The following is a 19199-nucleotide window of genomic DNA, read 5'->3' as shown; positions in this document are numbered from 1 at the left end:
ACGCGGCGGCTGGCACAGCGGGGCGTGGCTTTCGTAACGCTCTTTCCCGCCTGAACCCATTGGTGGAGCCCGGAGCCTAGAGGAAGCCTCTGATTGGTGCATGCTGGCACGTGGTACTCCGGAGCGGCGTTTTCGTGTGACGTGGGTGGGCTGGCGGGTACGTCGTCGTAGGGCGCGCGCACGGCCGGTGGTTCCTGTTCCCGGCATCCTTCGCGCGGACAGTTTGCCTTCCTACCCCCTCCCTCTCCCCGCTCCGCCTGCGTCTGTAAGATGGCGACAGTGAGTCTGCGACAAGGAGATCTGGTGTGGTAAGTTCTGTCTCTGGGGGTGATGGTAACAAGTGTATACACCGAGCTCACAGGGAGGAGGGGGCGAGCTGCACACAGCGGGTACTGTGAGAGCTTCATGTGAGGGGATTGGATGGATCCTGCATTGGGGATCATGTGAGGGGATTGGATGGATCCTGCATTGGGGATCATGTGTGTAAATTGGATGGATCCTGCATTGGGGATCATGTGAGGGGATTGGATGGATCCTGCGTTGGGGTTCATGTGAGTGAATTGGGTGGATCCTGCATTGGGGATCATGTGTGTGAATTGGATGGATCCTGCATTGGGGGTCATGTGTGGGGATTGGATGGATCCTGCATTGGGGATCATGTGTGGGGATTGGATGGATCCTGCATTGGGGATCATGTGTGGGGATTGGATGGATCCTGCATTGGGGATCATGTGAGGGGATTGGATGGATCCTGCATTGGGGATCATGTGAGGGGATTGGATGGATCCTGCGTTGGGGTTCATGTGTGTGAATTGGGTGGATCCTGCATTGGGGATCATGTGTGGGGATTGGATGGATCCTGCATTGGGGATCATGTGTGTGAATTGGATGGATCCTGCTTTGGGGATCATGTGTGGGGATTGGATGGATCCTGCATTGGGGATCATGTGTGTGAATTGGATGGATCCTGCTTTGGGGATCATGTGTGGGGATTGGATGGATCCTGCATTGGGGATCATGTGTGGGGATTGGATGGATCCTGCATTGGGGATCATGTGTGGGGATTGGATGGATCCTGCATTGGGGATCATGTGTGGGGATTGGATGGATCCTGCGTTGGGGTTCATGTGAGTGAATTGGGTGGATCCTGCATTGGGGATCATGTGTGTAAATTGGATGGATCCTGCATTGGGGATCATGTGAGGGGATTGGATGGATCCTGCGTTGGGGTTCATGTGAGTGAATTGGGTGGATCCTGCATTGGGGATCATGTGTGTGAATTGGATGGATCCTGCGTTGGGGATCATGTGTGTGAATTGGATGGATCCTGCATTGGGGATCATGTGTGGGGATTGGATGGATCCTGCATTGGGGATCATGTGTGGGGATTGGATGGATCCTGCATTGGGAATCATGTGTGTGAATTGGATGGATCCTGCATTGGGGATCATGTGTGGGTATTGGATGGATCCTGCATTGGGGATCATTTGTGGGTATTGGATGGATCCTGCATTGGGGATCATGTCAGGGGATTGGATGGATCCTGCATTGGGGATCATGTCAGGGGATTGGATGGATCCTGCATTGGGGATCATGTCAGGGGATTGGATGGATCCTGCATTGGGGATCATGTCAGGGGATTGGATGGATCCTGCATTGGGGATCATGTTAGGGGATTGGATGGATCCTGCGTTGGGGATCATGTCAGGGGATTGGATGGATCCTGCGTTGGGCATCATGTCAGGGGATTGGATGGATCCTGCGTTGGGCATCATGTCAGGGGATTGGATGGATCCTGCGTTGGGCATCATGTCAGGGGATTGGATGGATCCTGCGTTGGGCATCATGTCAGGGGATTGGATGGATCCTGCGTTGGGGATCATGTCAGGGGATTGGATGGATCCTGCGTTGGGGATCATGTCAGGGGATTGGATGGATCCTGCATTGGGGATCATGTCAGGGGATTGGATGGATCCTGCGTTGGGGAGCGGATGGGTCCTGCGTTGGGGATCATGTGAGTAGGGGACCAGATGGGTCCTGCATTGCGGATCACGTGAGGGGCTATAAAAAGTTTTCACATTTTTTACATCTTATAATAAAAATGTATTTAGGGCTTCTTACCACTGCTCACGCACAATATACTTGAATGTCAAATAGAAAGCTATAAAACTTTTAATGGCAAATAAGGGAAGACAATCATTGATTACATAAATATTAAACCATGTTGCAAAGTTACCCTTTGCACCCTGTGGGGCAATCTCTCGATAACATACAATTAATTGATGAGTCAACATGTGTACAATTAAAGCGTTTCAGATGATTTCAGAATAAATATATCTGTCTTTGAGAGGTCCTACAGTTGTTTAGAGCATTTCCAGACAAGAGCTTTACCATGAAGATTAAAGAACAAGTGCATTTTGTAAAAGTTAATTGACAATTGGCTGGAAGGATTAAAGAAGACTTCAGAGTCTTTTAATATTCCACCAGAGCACTTTCAAGCATGTCACAATTGTGAATTTGTTTAGAAGAGGCCACATTCCAAAACCGAGCATGGGTAAATTAGAAGGGTAAATGTTAGGAAGCCACCAAGTGGCTTCTGGTGTCTCTGACAGTCTTTCATGGCATCTTGGAGGAAAACATGCTGCGGTCTGTAAGAGACTTGGGAGAAGATTTATATTTCAGCCAAACAATGGCCCAAAGTATAGAGCAAAAGTCACACTGGAGTGATTTAAATAACATTTTTAAAAATCCATGTCCTGGAGTGTCCCAAGTCCAAGCACAGACTTCTCAATCCCATCAAATCTGAGCCATGATTTTGAAAGTTGCTGTTCACCAGAGGTCACAGTCCAACCGAGGGAACTCGATCAATGTTGCAAAGATGCTAGAGACTTGCCCAAATTAATTCTAAGCTGTAATTGCAGCTAACGAGGGCTTCCACCATGCATTCAATCAAGGGATGGTAGCTATCAACCGGTTATTGTTTGTTTGTTATTTTTATATATATATAATTTTGTAATGAAGAAGACTTGGGGGTAAATGTATCAAGCGGAGATTCAGGCAAATTGCAGATTTTTGCCATTTTTGCACTAAGTTTTAAAAAAGCAAGTTTATTAAAGGCGGAATCTGCCTTTTAAATAAAATGCTGTTTTAAATATAGCTGTCAAAAGTTTAATATGTTTACCCATTGGAGTTGTTATATAAATATCAATGTTTTGTATTTGTGGTAAGAATTCCTACATAAATCCATTTTATAGTCACTGTTTAAGTAAAATAGGAAGGATGCTCAACAGATAAAAATTAGATTATTTTTGATACAACACAGCATATTTCATAGCTCTGAATAGTCATAGATTGTAACATCCACTGATTAGTGGGGACTGATTAAGGCACAATTACATAAGAAGCCAGTTAATCTACCAGTCTGTATCTGGAATGTGAGAGGAAACTTGCGTAAAGTGGATAAGAAATACTTTCAGCCATTCTGAATGCACTATTTAGCAAGTAGCACAACTTATTTTGATATTCTGTCCTAATCCAAGCGAAAAGGTAGGTCATAATGTACATTTTATTAGAATTATATATTTTTTTTGTTATTATTTTTTACATATTTAAGTAGACTTAATTTGTCAGTCACAGTTTCCCTGCTCAATTGAGCTTACAATCTAATTTCTGGTAGTACCATTGGCCTAAAGAACTAACACTTCTGCAGTTTAAATAAGCAAAATTATCTGAAAAAGAGGACAGGCTACTATTTTGTTTTTCTTTAAAATCGTAATATAGATAGTTACTGTATACGTAGTCTTAACATGGCAGGATAACTATGTATTTGGTTATATGCAATCTGATAAAGGTTTTTTTTATTTTTTTTATTGCACAATTGATCATGCACTCTCACATTAATTCAGTCATTAAGTGCTAGTCTGTGGGAAAAATGGTTTCCACGATGCATTCATCATTTTTATTAAAAAACCAACATTTGAAAAGTATTTTAGAACCTCTTTGTCAAGGTCACGTATGTGGTGTGACCATAAAAAGGGGTTCTGAGTGTGAGGGGATTGGATGGGTCCTGCATTGGGGATCAAGCGAGGCCATTGTCCAGTGGACTTCATTGATTTATTTTTATTAACGTGACTTGTCAGGCGGAGGCTGGCCGCATGCTTCCATATCCAGCCGTTATCACAGTATGTGTGTCTGAGTATGAGAGAGACGTCTGCTTAATATTCAGATCTTGTAGGACGATCGCTGCTTTCTACTGATCACACAAACAAGCCCAGTGCCAAATGCCTGGATCTCGTCATAACATTCAACATGTTTAGTTCTGCTAAAGTAAACCAAGGTTTTCTTATAGATTAAAGCTCTACTCTTGGTAGCGCATACATACGTTCACCCTGATCATTTTGTAAGCGTGCCAATGTAAGCGACGGGTTCCCGTGTTTTCACGAGTGCAATCTAGAGTCTGGTGTGTTAGGGCCTAAACTATATGGGTGACTCTGCATTGAAGTCTCATATTAGTCCCTTAGAAAACACACTGCTAGTTTTAATCACCTGATGGTTAAATTGCGGTGTTACGTGATTGAGGGCTACGGTCTCTACAATTAAAACTTGCCTGGATCGCTGTATAGAAAACCAGCTGCAAATGAGTTTGCGATCGTTGGGAAGCCTTTAATTTGATTGAAACTCGTTTGTGTAGTTTTGTCTTAATCCTCAAATGAAATTGGCTTCAAAGTACCAAGGCAAGGCTTGCACCCCAAGTTTTCTGGTCTGGGTAAGGTGTATTTATACAGCAAAACATATTTTCCAACAGTCTGAGTAGCAGTATCAAATGTCACGTCATTAACGTCATGTTAATGATGGTTATTAAACCACTAAATTTGCAGAGTTTGCAGTGGTTTTTCCATTTTATTTATACATTACACTGTTTTTACTATCTTTCAACTGATAAGACGTGGCTTTTAAGCTTTGCTACTTTGCTTAAAAACTAGTTGCCGTCAGCAGGAAGTGATAGATTTTTACTGGAGATCAACAACATAGCGGCAAAATGTATGGTCTGTGTGTAGTAGATCTGGGACAGCAGCAGACCATTCATTCTGCTGTGTGCTTTGGGCAGAGCTGGGAATGTCAAAGTCCAAATTCTGCCGGGGAAATGTGAAGTTTCTTGGCCAAATGAGGCAAATATTTTAAAACTGGACAAGAGCGATGTGGAGCCTTTTGTGGGGTCACATGAGTATTATGTTGTTGTGATTCCCTGTGGTACAGCTCCCATACAATATGGAATAACAGACCTCCTACTGTAGGTTATATGGGTACTAGAAGACACTATGGTCTGTACATCGCAGCCATGTCTGTCTGTGCGTTGTCATAGATCTATAAACCCGCACACATGCACAGTTTGTTTATTATGCTTTATGTAATTACCTGTAAAGTATGATCTGTTGTACTCTGTAACTCTACAGCACGTATGACACATGTCTGTATGTGAGCCAAGCGTAAATGGCAGACCGATATTCGTGTTGGGGATTGTTTGATGCCTCTGTTGTCTGTCAAGGCTGGAAATTACTGTTTTCATGGTGGACGTGTTATATACAGACTCTTCTCCACAAACATCATGGATGAGGGGTGTAAGTTCCACTCTTTTGACCCTTATTTGTTTTTTGCTTTTTTTAGGGGAAAGCTGGGTCGATATCCGCCATGGCCTGGGAAGGTGAGTAGATGTTGGCTTTTTTTTTTTTTTTTTTTAGTTTTCACCTTTAAAGAACAAATAATTCTAGAGTTGTGTTTTTTTTTTTTTGTTTTTTTTTTTGTTTAAATTTGTGAGCGGCTTTAGATTTAGTTGTCATTTAATCCAGTGACAAGTGTAGAAGTTGTAGGGATCAGTGAGCATAATGGTGGTATTTAGTGATGACAGCTTTTTGCACATATCCTGATAATTGACTAATGATATTGTTTCTCTGGTGTAGTTAAAGGAATACTTCCTTTGGTTAGTGTTCTTATTATCTTCAGCTGTGTCATTGTGGTTTATGTCTCTGAGCTGCAGAGACAAATGAGTAATATCCCTAACTCCCTTTCAAGCCTGACCAATAGATTAGATAGACTCCAAAATGACTGCTTCATACTGCTCAGTACCCGAAGTTACCAGCACATTGTATGCGCCCTACAGCCTGCCCAGTATTGTATGCGCCCTCCAGCCTGCCCGGTATTGTATGCGCCCTCCAGCCTGCCCGGTATTGTATGGGCCCTCCAGCCTGCCCGGTATTGTATGGGCCCTCCAGCCTGCCCGGTATTGTATGGGCCCTCCAGCCTGCCCGGTATTGTATGGGCCCTCCAGCCTGCCCGGTATTGTATGCGCCCTCCAGCCTGCCCGGTATTGTATGGGCCCTCCAGCCTGCCCAGGGAGCCAGGGAAATGACTACAACAGAGACCATCTCCAGTTTATAGATGCTGCCCATCAGTTTTCAGTATTGCTGATCATGTGTCCTCACTACTACTATCTGTATTCTGCTAGAAACAGCTTTACAGTCATCTTCTGGTTTTCTCTTTTTGTTATCTGCAGATTGTCAACCCACCCAAAGATTTAAAGAAGCCAAGCGGCAAGAAATCCTTGTTTGTCAAATTTTTTGGTACTGAAGACCAGTAAGTATATATTTTTTTTCTAAAAACAAGATACAAAATTCCAGGCTAACAAGAATGTACATTAGAGGTTGTTCTTTGTTTGATGGCCCCTCATTAATTTAACCTGCCCACATGGGTAGCAGATAGGATCTCACTTTATTGCCTCTGTTGCAGTGACATGCGCTTTGTTGGGGATTATGCTGTTGTATATATTATTTTGGCTTATAATGGGCTCTGCGTATCCACTTATTTGATAACAAGGTGGCACAGTAATAATGGATGCTTATGAATCCAACAGAAGAATAGATATTGGGCCTGAGTTGGCTGCAAAATGGGCATAATTCATGCCAAGGAAAAGCTGTATGTAAAAATAATATATTCCGCCCATGGTGATTCATGTGCAGCTTGGCACTAGAGGCGTATGCTCCAAGTTTATGTCACACATCCCACTCGAGCATCAATAATACTTAAAAAGAAAAACTCTAATACTGCCGAACGTTTTGCTCAAACCCTCCACAAAACTTCATATATGCTGAGAGATGAAGAAAGCCCCAATCTGTGTCGGTGGCGCAATCCCAGGCGGCCAATCGCCATCATCCGCTATTTGCTGCTGTGCACCCTCCCCCCCCCCCCCCCCCCCCCCCAGTCTGCATCTCTTCCCAATTACGCAAACACTCCATTACAGTAGTCCGCCTGAGTTAGAGCGCCCCCTCTCCAGGAACAGGCTGGCGTAAGTGGCCCAGTCACAATAATCAGCATGGGGGCGTTTGTGTGCACCCACTCTCTGAGCAGGCGTATAGTGATCTCTCACAAGATAGATACCAACGCAGACTGGCCTAGTATCTGTAATTATGTAACGTCCTGACGATACCTCCCAGTGACTCCTCCTCTACCAGCCTGATTTACAGTGTGTGTTCTCCCCCAGTGCTTGGATCAAGGTGGAGCAGCTAAAGCCTTACCATGCCCACAAGGAAGAGATGGTAAAGGCCAACAAGGGGAAACGCTTCCAGCAAGCGGTCGATGCCGTGGAGGAGTACTTGAAGAAGGCCAAGGCAAAGGAACTGGTAAGGGTAGGTTTCTGTATTACCGTTCATGGCTGGGGTGGTTAAAAGATTCGCACTGATGTGTCCGTCACCTGCACATATTATGTAGATTTGATTTTGGAGATGTGACGGAATTTATGGTCTCCGACAAGGAAACCTGTGTTGGAAGCTGTGCTGCAACTAGAGATGCTCACTGACCCCCCGGAACTGGTTTTGGATCTGGATTAGCTTCGTGTTCTGGTTTTGGCAAAACCGCCCTCGTGTGTTTTGGTTTGGAATTTTTAGAAAAAATCCTAACATATGCTAAAATCACATATTTGTGCCCTTTTTTTTGTTCCTACATTATTATTAACCTCAAAAACACTAATTTCAAGTCATTTGCAGTCAATTTTGACCACCTCACAGATCACAATATTTTCATACACATTCGGACAAATACTGCAGCGCCCTGGATGGTAAGTGACAGAGCAATGACACAAACACACGGCAGTTCCTACCACATCTAGGACACATTGGCACACAGCAGTGGCAGAAAAGAAAAATTGTGCAAGATGGAATTGTCCTTGTGCCCGTCCAAGCTTCCACCCACCGTTATGTTGGATCTCAAAAAAGAATACAAAAATCCCGAGATCCGATGACGTTTTGCCTCGTTTACGATTCCGAGGGCGCTTGAAAGTGCCGAGCGGATCCCCTAAGTTCGGGTGTGTTCGGTTCTCGAGGAACCGAGCCTGAGCATCTCTAGTTATAACCCTCATTCTGATCACATTGTAGAAGTGTGTTTAACTGGTAGAAAGCTGCAGTGTTCTTTATATTTATCTAATTCTAGATTGCCATATACATGAGTGTACTATATATGCCCCAATAAATATAACTCCTGTAAAGTCTGACACTGCAATAATTTCCCAGCAGGTTGTCATGAATGGTGGCTTTAATATTACATTGATGTGGGTTTGGACGACTAGAAAAGGACCATGACAGGTCCTAAAGCGGCGGTTCCCAAAGTGTGCGCCGCGGCTCCCAGGGGTGCCGCGGCGCTGTCACTGGGGTGCCGCGGCGCTGTCACTGGGGTGCCGCGGCGCTGTCACTGGGGTGCCGCGGCGCTGTCACTGGGGTGCCGCGGCGCTGTCACTGGGGTGCCGCGGCGCTGTCACTGGGGTGCCGCGGCGCTGTCACTGGGGTGCCGCGGCGCTGTCACTGGGGTGCCGCGGCGCTGTCACTGGGGTGCCGCGGCGCTGTCACTGGGGTGCCGCGGCGCTGTCACTGGGGTGCCGCGGCGCTGTCACTGGGGTGCCGCGGGCCAGCCATAAAAAAAATAAAGAACAGAAACTTACCAATCCGTCGGGCGCCAGCAGACTCCTCTCTCCCGCAGCAGCTTGTCACTGACGTCAATATTCAGTGACTGCTGCGGAAGAGAGGATTCTGCTGGGTCCCGGCGCCCGACGGATTGGTAAGTTTCTGTTCTTTATTTTTTTTATGGCTGGCGCAGGGCAAAGTGAGAGGATCTTGGCAGCAGAGGGGGGGGGGGGCAGCGTGACAGAGCTGCAGAGGGGGGGGGGGCAGCGTGACGGGGGGCAGCGTGACAGAGGGCTGCAGAGGGGGACAGCAGGCAGCAGAGGGGGGCAGCATGACAGAGCTGCAGAGGGGGGCAGCGTGACGGGGGGCAGCTTGACAGAGGGCAGCTTGACAGAGGGCTGCAGAGGGGGCAGAGTGTCTGGATGCAGAGGGGGCATTTTTGCATACAACTAAATAAGTATTTCTGTCCTGACCTAAATACTTATTACAATTTTTTGACCCAACTACTTCTAAAACAGGACTGCTCAGTATTTATTTTGGAGGGGTGCCTTGAAAAAATTTGGAGACGCTAAGGGTGCCGCGAACTGCAAAAGTTTGGGAACCACTGTCCTAAAGGTTGTATAGAATACTGTATGTAAACACACAGCTCCAGCTAGTGGATGTTTGGAGGACTACACCGCCTGATGATAGAGCACACTCTAATACGTCTGGTTCATCATCCAGGCTACACTACGATTTAGTAGACATGTATTTTTATAAGTGTGACTCATGTTCTAACTGAACTAATTTTAATCCCAGATCATGTCTTGGTTTGGTTCTTGCTATCTTTATATAGAGAGAGGTTATTCTAAACCGTAGAGACTCCCTGTTCGGCTCACATGGTCTAGAAAGACATTACAGCGGAGCGGATCTCGTTCCTGACTTGTACACAGCAGCAGACCATGAGCCTATATAGAAAGACTTCAAACTACTGTCAACTAATAAAAGATGAGCTTGATAACCTGTCATAGAGACGTGTCCTGGAAATGTTCTGAAATTTCTGTAGTAAACTGTATCAGATGATTTTTGGCCAAATTCTAAAGACAAACTTCTGGAGTAATACTAGTTTACTGCAAATGTTTAAATAACCAAAGGGGCGGTAGATCTAGCAAGTTCACACTGGATATATTTTATTTTAGAGATTTGCAGAACGCCAGCAAAGATCAATGCCGCCTTTTGTAGTGCAAAAACAAGGGGGCCTCCCATTCTTTATTATATGTACCCCATTACTTAACACGGAATATAACACTTTAACAAAATTACTGAACAAAAGTTTGAAATGTATTCTGTTAATTTGGAGTAAGATTAAACCGGCTTCATGTGGTAAAGAAGCCCCTGTACACAATCTCTAAGACTTTCTGATTGGCCTTCAGTGTTTTTGAGGGAAAAATGCAGGAATTTAAGATCTTTGACATATATTATTCACCACTAGAGCAGATTATGGAATATTAGGGATGATTTTCAGGGAACATTACCCTTTGCAGACTGCACTGCACCCATTTGCAATCTTGTGTGTGTGTTTATATATATATATATATATATATATATATTATATTCTCAATATCCTTTGTCGGACGAATAATAGTCATTCCAGCGATTATCTTTCCCATACATCTATAAACCCCAAATGCTGTCTCTTTTTTATATCAAATTCCCAAAGCAAAAAGTTCTAGTAGAATCTTCACTAAATGTTTGTGGAACTGTTTCATTCTGCAACGGTTGGTTTAAGAAACACAGCTCCCCTCTCAAATTACATATTGGAAAAGGAGCTGTTTAACCTATTCACTCCAAAGTATCTATTATACACAGGATTACTCATTAGCACTTACATGCTGTGCAGACAGTAGTACTGTTAGTTTACTCTATACTACTTACCGTAGAACACGCTGTGCCCCTTACCACCGTAGAACACGCTGTGCCCCTTACCACCGTAGAACACGCTGTGCCCCTTACCACGATGGTTGTTATGTCCTTGGTGGAAAATCCCTCTGAGGTTTCCCCTGTGTTCCACTGGCTCTTTCCTCTGTCCCTTATGCCATCTTTGCTCTGTGCTGGCCACTCGCAGGGCCAATGTATACAGATGTATACAGGTATGGTTGTTCAGGATCTGGACTGAACAACCAGATTGCAGTGTGAATGTGGCTGCCGAGACTCTGCTTCCCCGTCGGCCATGTGGATAGTGTAATACATCAATTTGTATCTGCGAGATCAGATCTGATTGGCTTATATCCAGCAGGATGGGCCCGTACACTGCAATGTTCAGCCAATGTGTGTGTGTGTGTGTCTCTGATTCAGGAATGGTTCTTACAGGCAAGATTTCAACTCCTAAAGTAGAAGCCATGGGTGAGACATCAGGAGACTGTCAGTTCTCTGGCCTAGATGTAGATCACTCATTACCAAAGCTGTCTGGGGGTTCTTTAACTGCTGGAGTGCTTTGGCCATGGGCTTCTTGGGGGACGAAAATGTTGTTGCCATGGTAGTCCAGTTATTAATCCCAGTCATTGACGTGTGCTGGCAGGGGGAATTTCTCAGAAATAAGCCGCTTATATAGGAAGTCAGTGAGCAGAGTTACAATTCTCCTTATGTACATTTGTCTTAGGTTTACTTCCATATTACCAGCTTGTGTGTAGATGTTACTGTGTGGATAGAACGGGGCAGTGTTGGTGCTGTGTGATTAGTACAGTGTTAGTAAGGCTTCTGCTTCTGTTCCCTCCGATGTTTTTGCTAGATCTGTAGGCGGTGCGGAGTGCAATCCGTCAGCTACAAATTGTTCCTCTAAAAATAAGTCCTTTGAGAGGAAAGTGGTTATTTCTTTACAGTATGTGGAGACAGATTCTGCGTTTAATAGGAAATAGTTTCCTTGTCTGCAGTGTAGATGGACGATGTCGCCTAACAGTCTACTCTGCGTGTTCACGTCACAGTAGCCTGTTATCTGTACACCCCCCATATTCCAGCATATAGACTTCTGGCAGCATCTTCTGTAGTCTTCAACAGGATGAGGCAGTAAATCCATCACACCGCATGTGTAATGTCCTGGGTGTTTGTTTAGGGACCTGTCCAAGTTTAGGTGGCCTTGTGGTGGCAGATGGGCTCCCGTGCTCATCGTACTTTTTTATACTGTATATCTCAATCTATTAGTGGCAGTTCCTTGTGCTTGTCATTAATATACTGTAGATTCCTTTACAGCATCGTAATTTCACATTTCTCTCTGCCCCCCCTACACTGTAGTTTAGCTGTACATTGATAAGTGACTCTCTTTGGGATGTATCAGTTTATTCTTATCTATATGAAAACTTAAATGATCTAATAGTATTAAAAACCAACTACTATTCATTGAGTGTCTGAACTTTTTACATAGAAAATCATTCACCAGTTTCTCACTGCACCCTGCCAAATTTCTATGAGTATTTGAACGCTCCCCACAAGCTGGAACTGACTGGCATCTCTCAGTAATTGATCTGCCTCTTCTCCCCCGTCCCCCTCCTTCCAAAGCAACGTAAGCTGGTAAATCGGAAACTACATTGGCCAGGTTCAGACCCCATTGGCCCGACGTCTGTACCATCTTATGCAGCTTATACAAGAATAAGTAGGGTTATTGGCTTACTCAGGCTGGTGATACACTGAGCAATATATTCAGGTCCTGCTGTTCTCTAGTAGATCACTGGTCAATGGGAGATAATGGTATTTAATGTTGCTATCAATCTAGGCACCAGATTAACTTTCCCCATACTATTAAAGGAAATGCTGTTACTAGGTAAAGCTGTGTTCTAGTTCTCCTTTATGCCCCTTCCCCCAGCCAGCGGGGTATACAATGTGGGGTACAGTGGTAGCTTGATCATTCCCCGTGCTTGGAATTCTGACTGGAAGCAACATGCACAATATTTATTAAATAAAATAAAATATTTTTAAGCGTTTTTTTTTTTTTTTTTTTTTTTATATCTTCGATATTCCCCATTTGATAAACGATTTTCAACTTATTTATTATTAATTTAGTATTTTATCAACAGCCCATTTTGATTCATAAATATTTGAGTTTAGTGACTTCATCTCACAAATGATAAGATGTAAAATACAATTTGCTATGAGCTTCTGTGTTGGGTCTTTTTTATTAGACAGTTACCGATGTCAGATTTACTAAAATTAGACCACAGCAGCTGCCTCGTTCTACGCCCGGTGCGTGCTGAGTATAGAGTGAGATTTGTCTGTTCCATTTTAATGTTAAGTCACAATTCTGAATCCTTTTATTATCTAGTTTATACTTTGTTGCTGCTCAGTTTTATGACATTTCTTTTTAACAAGCCAACCTCCTCTAGTTCCGCCATATGACTCTCTTCCATGTTAGACTTTGTGATGGCCGGGAAGACGAAACACAACTACATATGTGGTTCCTTATGGTGGAGATAAAGAACTTACTGATACTGGTTTTGACACCACCTTGAGCTTTAACAAGTTCAGATTCTCAAGATGTTTGTTCTGTTTTCACATCCCCTTCTCACCTTTACTTTTGATTAAATTATTATGTAAGGTTATCAACACAGCTAAGTTAGTGGCAGATTATTTGATGATACAACAAAGGTTAAAGTGAATCTATCTCCTGGGTTTCAAATTTCATGGTAGAATCTAGAGTGTTACTGAGACTGATGCTGGAGACTTGTTTTATTCTGGGTCAGTACTATGTTGGGTGATTATTAGAATTGACTTCCTTGACGATTATCTCAGTCTAACATAAGCAGCGTTTAAAGCAGCAGAAGTCACGGCTGACCGGTGCCACCAGTAATTGTTTCTTGCTACAATTTCACAGAATTCGGGAGAGGACAAAGGCAAGCAAGCTGGCAAGAAAGGAGAAGGCAAAGCAAAGAAGGCCCCCGGGGAGCGGAAGAGGAAGTCCTCGGCCTCTGGTGCCCTCTCGCCCCAGAAAAAGTCACGTGAACAGAGTCCACGCAAACGTGGAAGGCCGCCCAAGGAAGAGAAGGTGCGTAAATCCTGAGACATAGAGACTGCAGCTAGAGAATCAATTACACTAGATTATGTCCAATGGAAAGCGCTGCTAACCCTTCAGCGTTCTTCCTATATGTAATACTTCCTGTGGCACGTCTGGCTTTGACGTTGTATTCAGGGCAGAAGGTACTGAGATCAGGGGCCTAAGAGTCTTTCAGACATACAACACATGTGCTGTTTGTGTAAACAGCCTGTCTGTGACTTGCTAATACTTTTTTTTCGTGCAGGCCCTTGTGGCAGAACCCAGGCTGTGATGACATAAATAACTAATAGTCAGTGAGAGCCCCCACTGTAGACATTACAGGATTTTCCCTTTTATAGAAGCCCAAGCTAGCTTAACAACTGCTGCCAAGATCCATGCACGTCCCAAAATAACCTGAAATGTAATTTATCTGGAGGCAAACATTTGTAATTATTATTATGCTGGCAGAGAATGCTGGGGCTTGTAGTTACACAGCAGGCACATCGTCACTGGTTACCTAATCCTTCATTAGAGGAATATATTCATTGAATGCCGATTTTAATAACCCATAAATACATCATTTGTGCTGCCTGTGGACGTTAGAACTATAAGCGCTTCCTCATGACAATCAGCGGACTCCACAGAAAACGTATAAACCCCTCTGACACCGGTGGGTTAATGTCTGTGGTGAGCAGAGCATTGTGCCTCTGCGCACAGTGAACCCTCCGGTGACTGCTCTATGCAGATGGCCGACCTCCTCTTACTGTGTCTACTCGTATGCCGGTGTCTGTCTAGTGCCAAGCAGCAGCAGCAGCGGTGGTGAGACCGTGGTTTACGTTTGTTTTCAAGGGAAATCAGTTTTTACCAGTTTCCTTGTCGTCTTTAGTAGGCTAAAAATAGTATACTTATAGCACATTGCAGGCAGTACATTGTGCCACTCCATTGTCTAATTATGTCCTTCGTTTATTTCCCTACTGCAGAGCAAAGAAACTTGTAATAGCTGAAGTCACGTCAGTTTAAGCTTCAGACAGCCAAAGTCTAATGGGCAGTGCCATCAGCTACAAAATGTGTTGGTGTAATGGGTCATTGGGTGTTTTCTCAAACCTCCCCACCCCCTCTCACACACCATAACACCTACAAGCGTTTATTTGTACATACTGGTCTTAAATGTGGGTATAGAGGGATCTGATAGCCAGGGGTCTGCAGCATCAGAACATCCAGAGTGACGCGGCTATATAGTGATCTGACTCATAACTGTTTGATTGTTGTGTAAGGATATCCGGTCTGACACGGGTACACGGTATGACACTTGATGTGCGGAGGATAAACAATGGCCACAAATGGTGCCTGGAATAAATGGTGTGAGTGTTTGTAGCTAACGTTCTTCATTCTGGTTATTTAGGACGCCTCACCCCCACAGCCGAGTTCTCTGAAGAAGCTGGCAATGAAAACAGTATCTCGGTTCAGCTGGCCCCCGCCCACGAGCGAGGTAAGAATAGACACTGATCACGTAGCATCTCACGTTACTGGCTCAGTGGTCACACAGTGTTGGTACAAGGGTGATTAGTGATCCCATATATATGTACTATATGTAAGTGTCTCTCTCACTCTTGTTCACACAACAATTTTTACATAGAAAACACCAGAACATAGGATGGTCGTGGTCATGACAGTTCACCCCGTTGCTTGTTCCTGTCACTTATTGTAAGACATAAAGGTGGCGGACAAAAAATAAACACCTGGGTAAATGAGGGATACCAAGCATATTGGAATTAAGGTCTTCCACATGTCTTCCTCCATAGTCAGGGTCATGTATATTAATGCTAGACTGCCCCAGTTGCTTGGAATTAGGGTTCATTTTGGGACATGTGTGGGTGGAGTTTCATTGACTAAGACAGTTCAACTTTTTAACCAGTTGTGACGGATAAGTAGAATTTCATATGCTTTGTCTCCCAACACATCGAGGCAGCCATTTTGTATACTGAACCAATGTTTAAGAAAATGCAGCTCGAAGAACCAGTGACTCACTGTGCCTCAACAATGTTCCATACCGCTAGCGGGCAGTGCGGCTGCAGTGTGGTTAGCATTGTATCTTTATAGTGCTCGGTCCTTCCATTCCAGGGTGTTATCTATGTAGACACCATGTATAGTTTGAGTGGCTCCTTGGGTTTTCTCCTTGGTCCAAGGACATACAGGTAGGTTATTGGCCCTGGTGCATGTGTGTGCTTGTGTCCGGGAAAGTAGATTATAAACTCCACAGGGGCAAGGACTGATGCCCCGGATGAAACTTCAAGGATTGTACAGTTGACCATATATAAATAAGGACAATCGATGGGCTGCATTCTCCTAGATATTGGTTTAGCGCACAAAATGGCGGCCTGTAGTACGTGTAGACAATTGGTGCTCTTAGTGGCTTCAGTGTGCAACTTATACCAACGACTTGTACTGCAAGTTGAGGGACCAGCACTGTTATTGTGGAGTGATTGCACTTGGCTAAGGAGCTTACAAGTAACAATCCCACCTTCCAGACTGCCACATTCTACTGACATATCTAGAACGATGGTCCAGCTCGCTGTGTGTCACTCTGTGACTGGAACAACTAGGACGCGAGTTCTGTCTATGTAGCCTGGACATGGGGTAGATGCCGCTTGTATACTAGAGCGGTGCACTCTGGTGACAGCTCCTTACACCCGCGCTCACGGTGGTGTTGGTGATAGTAGTAGTAAGCACAGCCTGAGGGAAGAAGCATCTCAGTTTCTCTCTCTGTTCGGTTGCAGCGTTCCAAGGAGGACCATCACTTCCACCACTTCCTGCTCAGCCAGACCGAGAAGGTAGGCCACGCGAGAGCAGAGCTGAGGCCATGCGTTGGAGCTCTGAGCTTTTAGCATCAGACCCCTCCTCCAGGATTGTACCATAAAAATAATGTTCTCCTTCATGTTTGTTAATCGTTCTTCATTGGCATTTTATGTTGTACCACAGCACAGTGTGTGTTATTGGGTTAAGTTAATATTACCTGCACACCAGACTGTTTTGACTGTCCTGAGACTATGGCTCATATTTAGCCTGACTTTTCAGTTGTCCTGTTGCTCCCATAATCCTCTGCTTCAAGGGAGCGGAGAGTCACAGTTCATTCTTTCCTGTTAAAGCTCCTCTCCATCGTAACCACTGCTGCTAACGCTCCCATGTTCAGTGTATTATAGCTGAATGTGAAAGAAATGTGTTGGAGAGGACCTGGCTGCTTTCTATCTTTTATTTAGTGTAGAGTGCATTAAAGAAAATAAAACTGCGTTTCTCCTGAACAGTTAAGTGTGTCTGTTTATGGCTGGAAAGTTACAATATGCGATACTCTTAATAAAGAATATATTGTAACAATATATTTTTTGGTATCATGTCTGCAACCATTAAAAAGGCAAAGTGGTGCATCGTGGAATCGCATCAGAGAGTGATTTTAACAAATATTATTTTACAAATGTACAAGAATTAGTTGGCTTGTTTTTAAAAGGGGTTCAGAGTTATTTGTTATTTGCAGTAATTGATGTTACAAAAATAGTGCTGCTAATGCTCCCACCCCCTCTCTTGTTGTGGTTTCAGAGTCTCAGTGTAACCAAGTATAACTAGTCCCCAGAGATTACTTTCCCGGGGTCTGACTGCTTGTGAGCGCCCCCTGCTGCTTGGCTCACTCCTCCACGCTCCAGCTGGTAGTGTGGATGACGTGCTGCCTGTCTGAACAAGGACCCGGTTGGCTGGAACCAGGAGTATACAGCTAATATCCCGGAGTCTTTGTTCCTGTAGACCCAGTCACTGCCAGCGGGAGCATGGAGCGGGTTTAGCAGCAGCAGACGTGTACGTTTTGGGTGGAATTATATCTTAATCTTGCTGTGCAAAAAGGTCACTTTCCAATATGGTTCCACATGTGGGGAAACTGATCCTTCCTTAGTGCATGTGACCACACACACATTATCTGCACGTGTGTTGCAAAGTCTTTGTGCGCTCCTCATTCATTTGCTGGTCGCACACGCGGAGATTTTGTCATCCAATGTGGCTGATTTTGGTCCACATTTGCTGTGTGTCCGGGACTCCACCGACGATGTCTGAGAACTATTATAATTGGTTCAGACTGTAATCATTATCAGCCGAAAATACAGTCCATCTGTGACGGCACAAATTCAGTTCTATAGTAGGGTCTAAAAGTCCAATGGGGCCTCCTCCTGTACAAGAGCTAAACGGTCAGCGATGCGGTCAGATGGTCCGGCTCATACCTTCCAGTGTGTGGTTGTATAGACCATTGGGTAATTGGTGCCATAGTAACCTGGTTACTGCACAGTACAAGCTACAGAACACTGCAGCTTAGTAGCAATAAGAGTGAGATGGTAGCTGACCTCACACAGAGCAACGCTGCTGCCTGGATGGACCAGTGTTCAGTTCAGCTCCCATCTCTTCTGGTCTAGATGGGGCAGTACATTATCCTATCATATGCCTGGTAAATTATCCATTGCCAGGGATTGTTGGGGCACGCACCGCTAAATCATGTTGATTAAACAATATTAGATGTGTCCAGCATTAGAATGTGCAGAAGTTTATCCAAACAATGCTGTGTTTTTAATGTTATTGTATTATATTATACTCTAGTGTTCATTTATCTCCTCCACCACATATTATAAAGAACAGAGGATTTTCATTTCACCATCACATTTTGCATTGCCCAGCGTGGTTTAGGTTCAGAACCAGGCTCTTATTAAAGGTTTTAATTGGTGACATCTGTGAAACAGACGAGGGGGCATCAAGTAGCTGACATGGGGAAAGCGCACAGGATTTGGGTACAGTGTGGAGTAGTATTATTAATTTGGGTGAGAGGAGAGATTCATCCGTTTTCTCGACCATGTGTATATATCAATATAACATTCGGGTAATCTTACACCTGTGACTGATCCTCATTCCCAAACCTATGTTTGTTCCCTGTGTGTAGGACTGCAGGGCTGAGAGGCCTGGACAGGTGCTTGTTTTATTCAAAATATTTGACTAACACCACAGTTTTATTATGCTGGTTATATACTGCGTTACCCTCAGGGCAGGCGCTGTATTGTGTTTGGTATCAGAGTTGCGGATTAACATCGCTGTGCGGCTGGCACCGTTATTAATGCAGGTGAGGCCCAGCGCTGGATGAGTTATTTCCCTTCAATAGAATTTCAGATCTACAAGTTACAATCTACACATAAAAGTCAGAGAATGGGAGGATAAAGAGACCCTGGTAGAGC

General features: G+C 44.3%; 1 protein-coding gene across 3 annotated transcripts in view; it reads left to right on the top strand.

The window, feature by feature from the left end:
• The first annotated feature begins 140 nt into the window (after window positions 1-140).
• The window catches only part of GLYR1 (glyoxylate reductase 1 homolog), a 30563-nt gene continuing 11504 nt past the window's right edge, over window positions 141-19199 (top strand). For 2 of the 3 annotated variants that reach the window (XM_075179150.1, XM_075179148.1), the window contains exons 1-6: window positions 141-308; window positions 5665-5701; window positions 6551-6630; window positions 7535-7679; window positions 13786-13956; window positions 15347-15433. In XM_075179150.1, the coding sequence (XP_075035251.1) occupies window positions 271-308; window positions 5665-5701; window positions 6551-6630; window positions 7535-7679; window positions 13786-13956; window positions 15347-15433 (558 nt within the window). In that variant the 5' untranslated portion in view covers window positions 141-270. The remainder of the gene's footprint in view (window positions 309-5664; window positions 5702-6550; window positions 6631-7534; window positions 7680-13785; window positions 13957-15346; window positions 15434-19199) is intronic. The other variant, XM_075179149.1, reaches the window with a different exon arrangement.

This window comes from Mixophyes fleayi, chromosome 7 (assembly GCF_038048845.1).
Source record: "Mixophyes fleayi isolate aMixFle1 chromosome 7, aMixFle1.hap1, whole genome shotgun sequence".
Taxonomy (NCBI): domain Eukaryota; kingdom Metazoa; phylum Chordata; class Amphibia; order Anura; family Limnodynastidae; genus Mixophyes; species Mixophyes fleayi.
The sequence above is the reverse complement of the archived record's forward strand: the minus strand, read 5'-3'. Positions and strand labels throughout refer to the sequence as shown.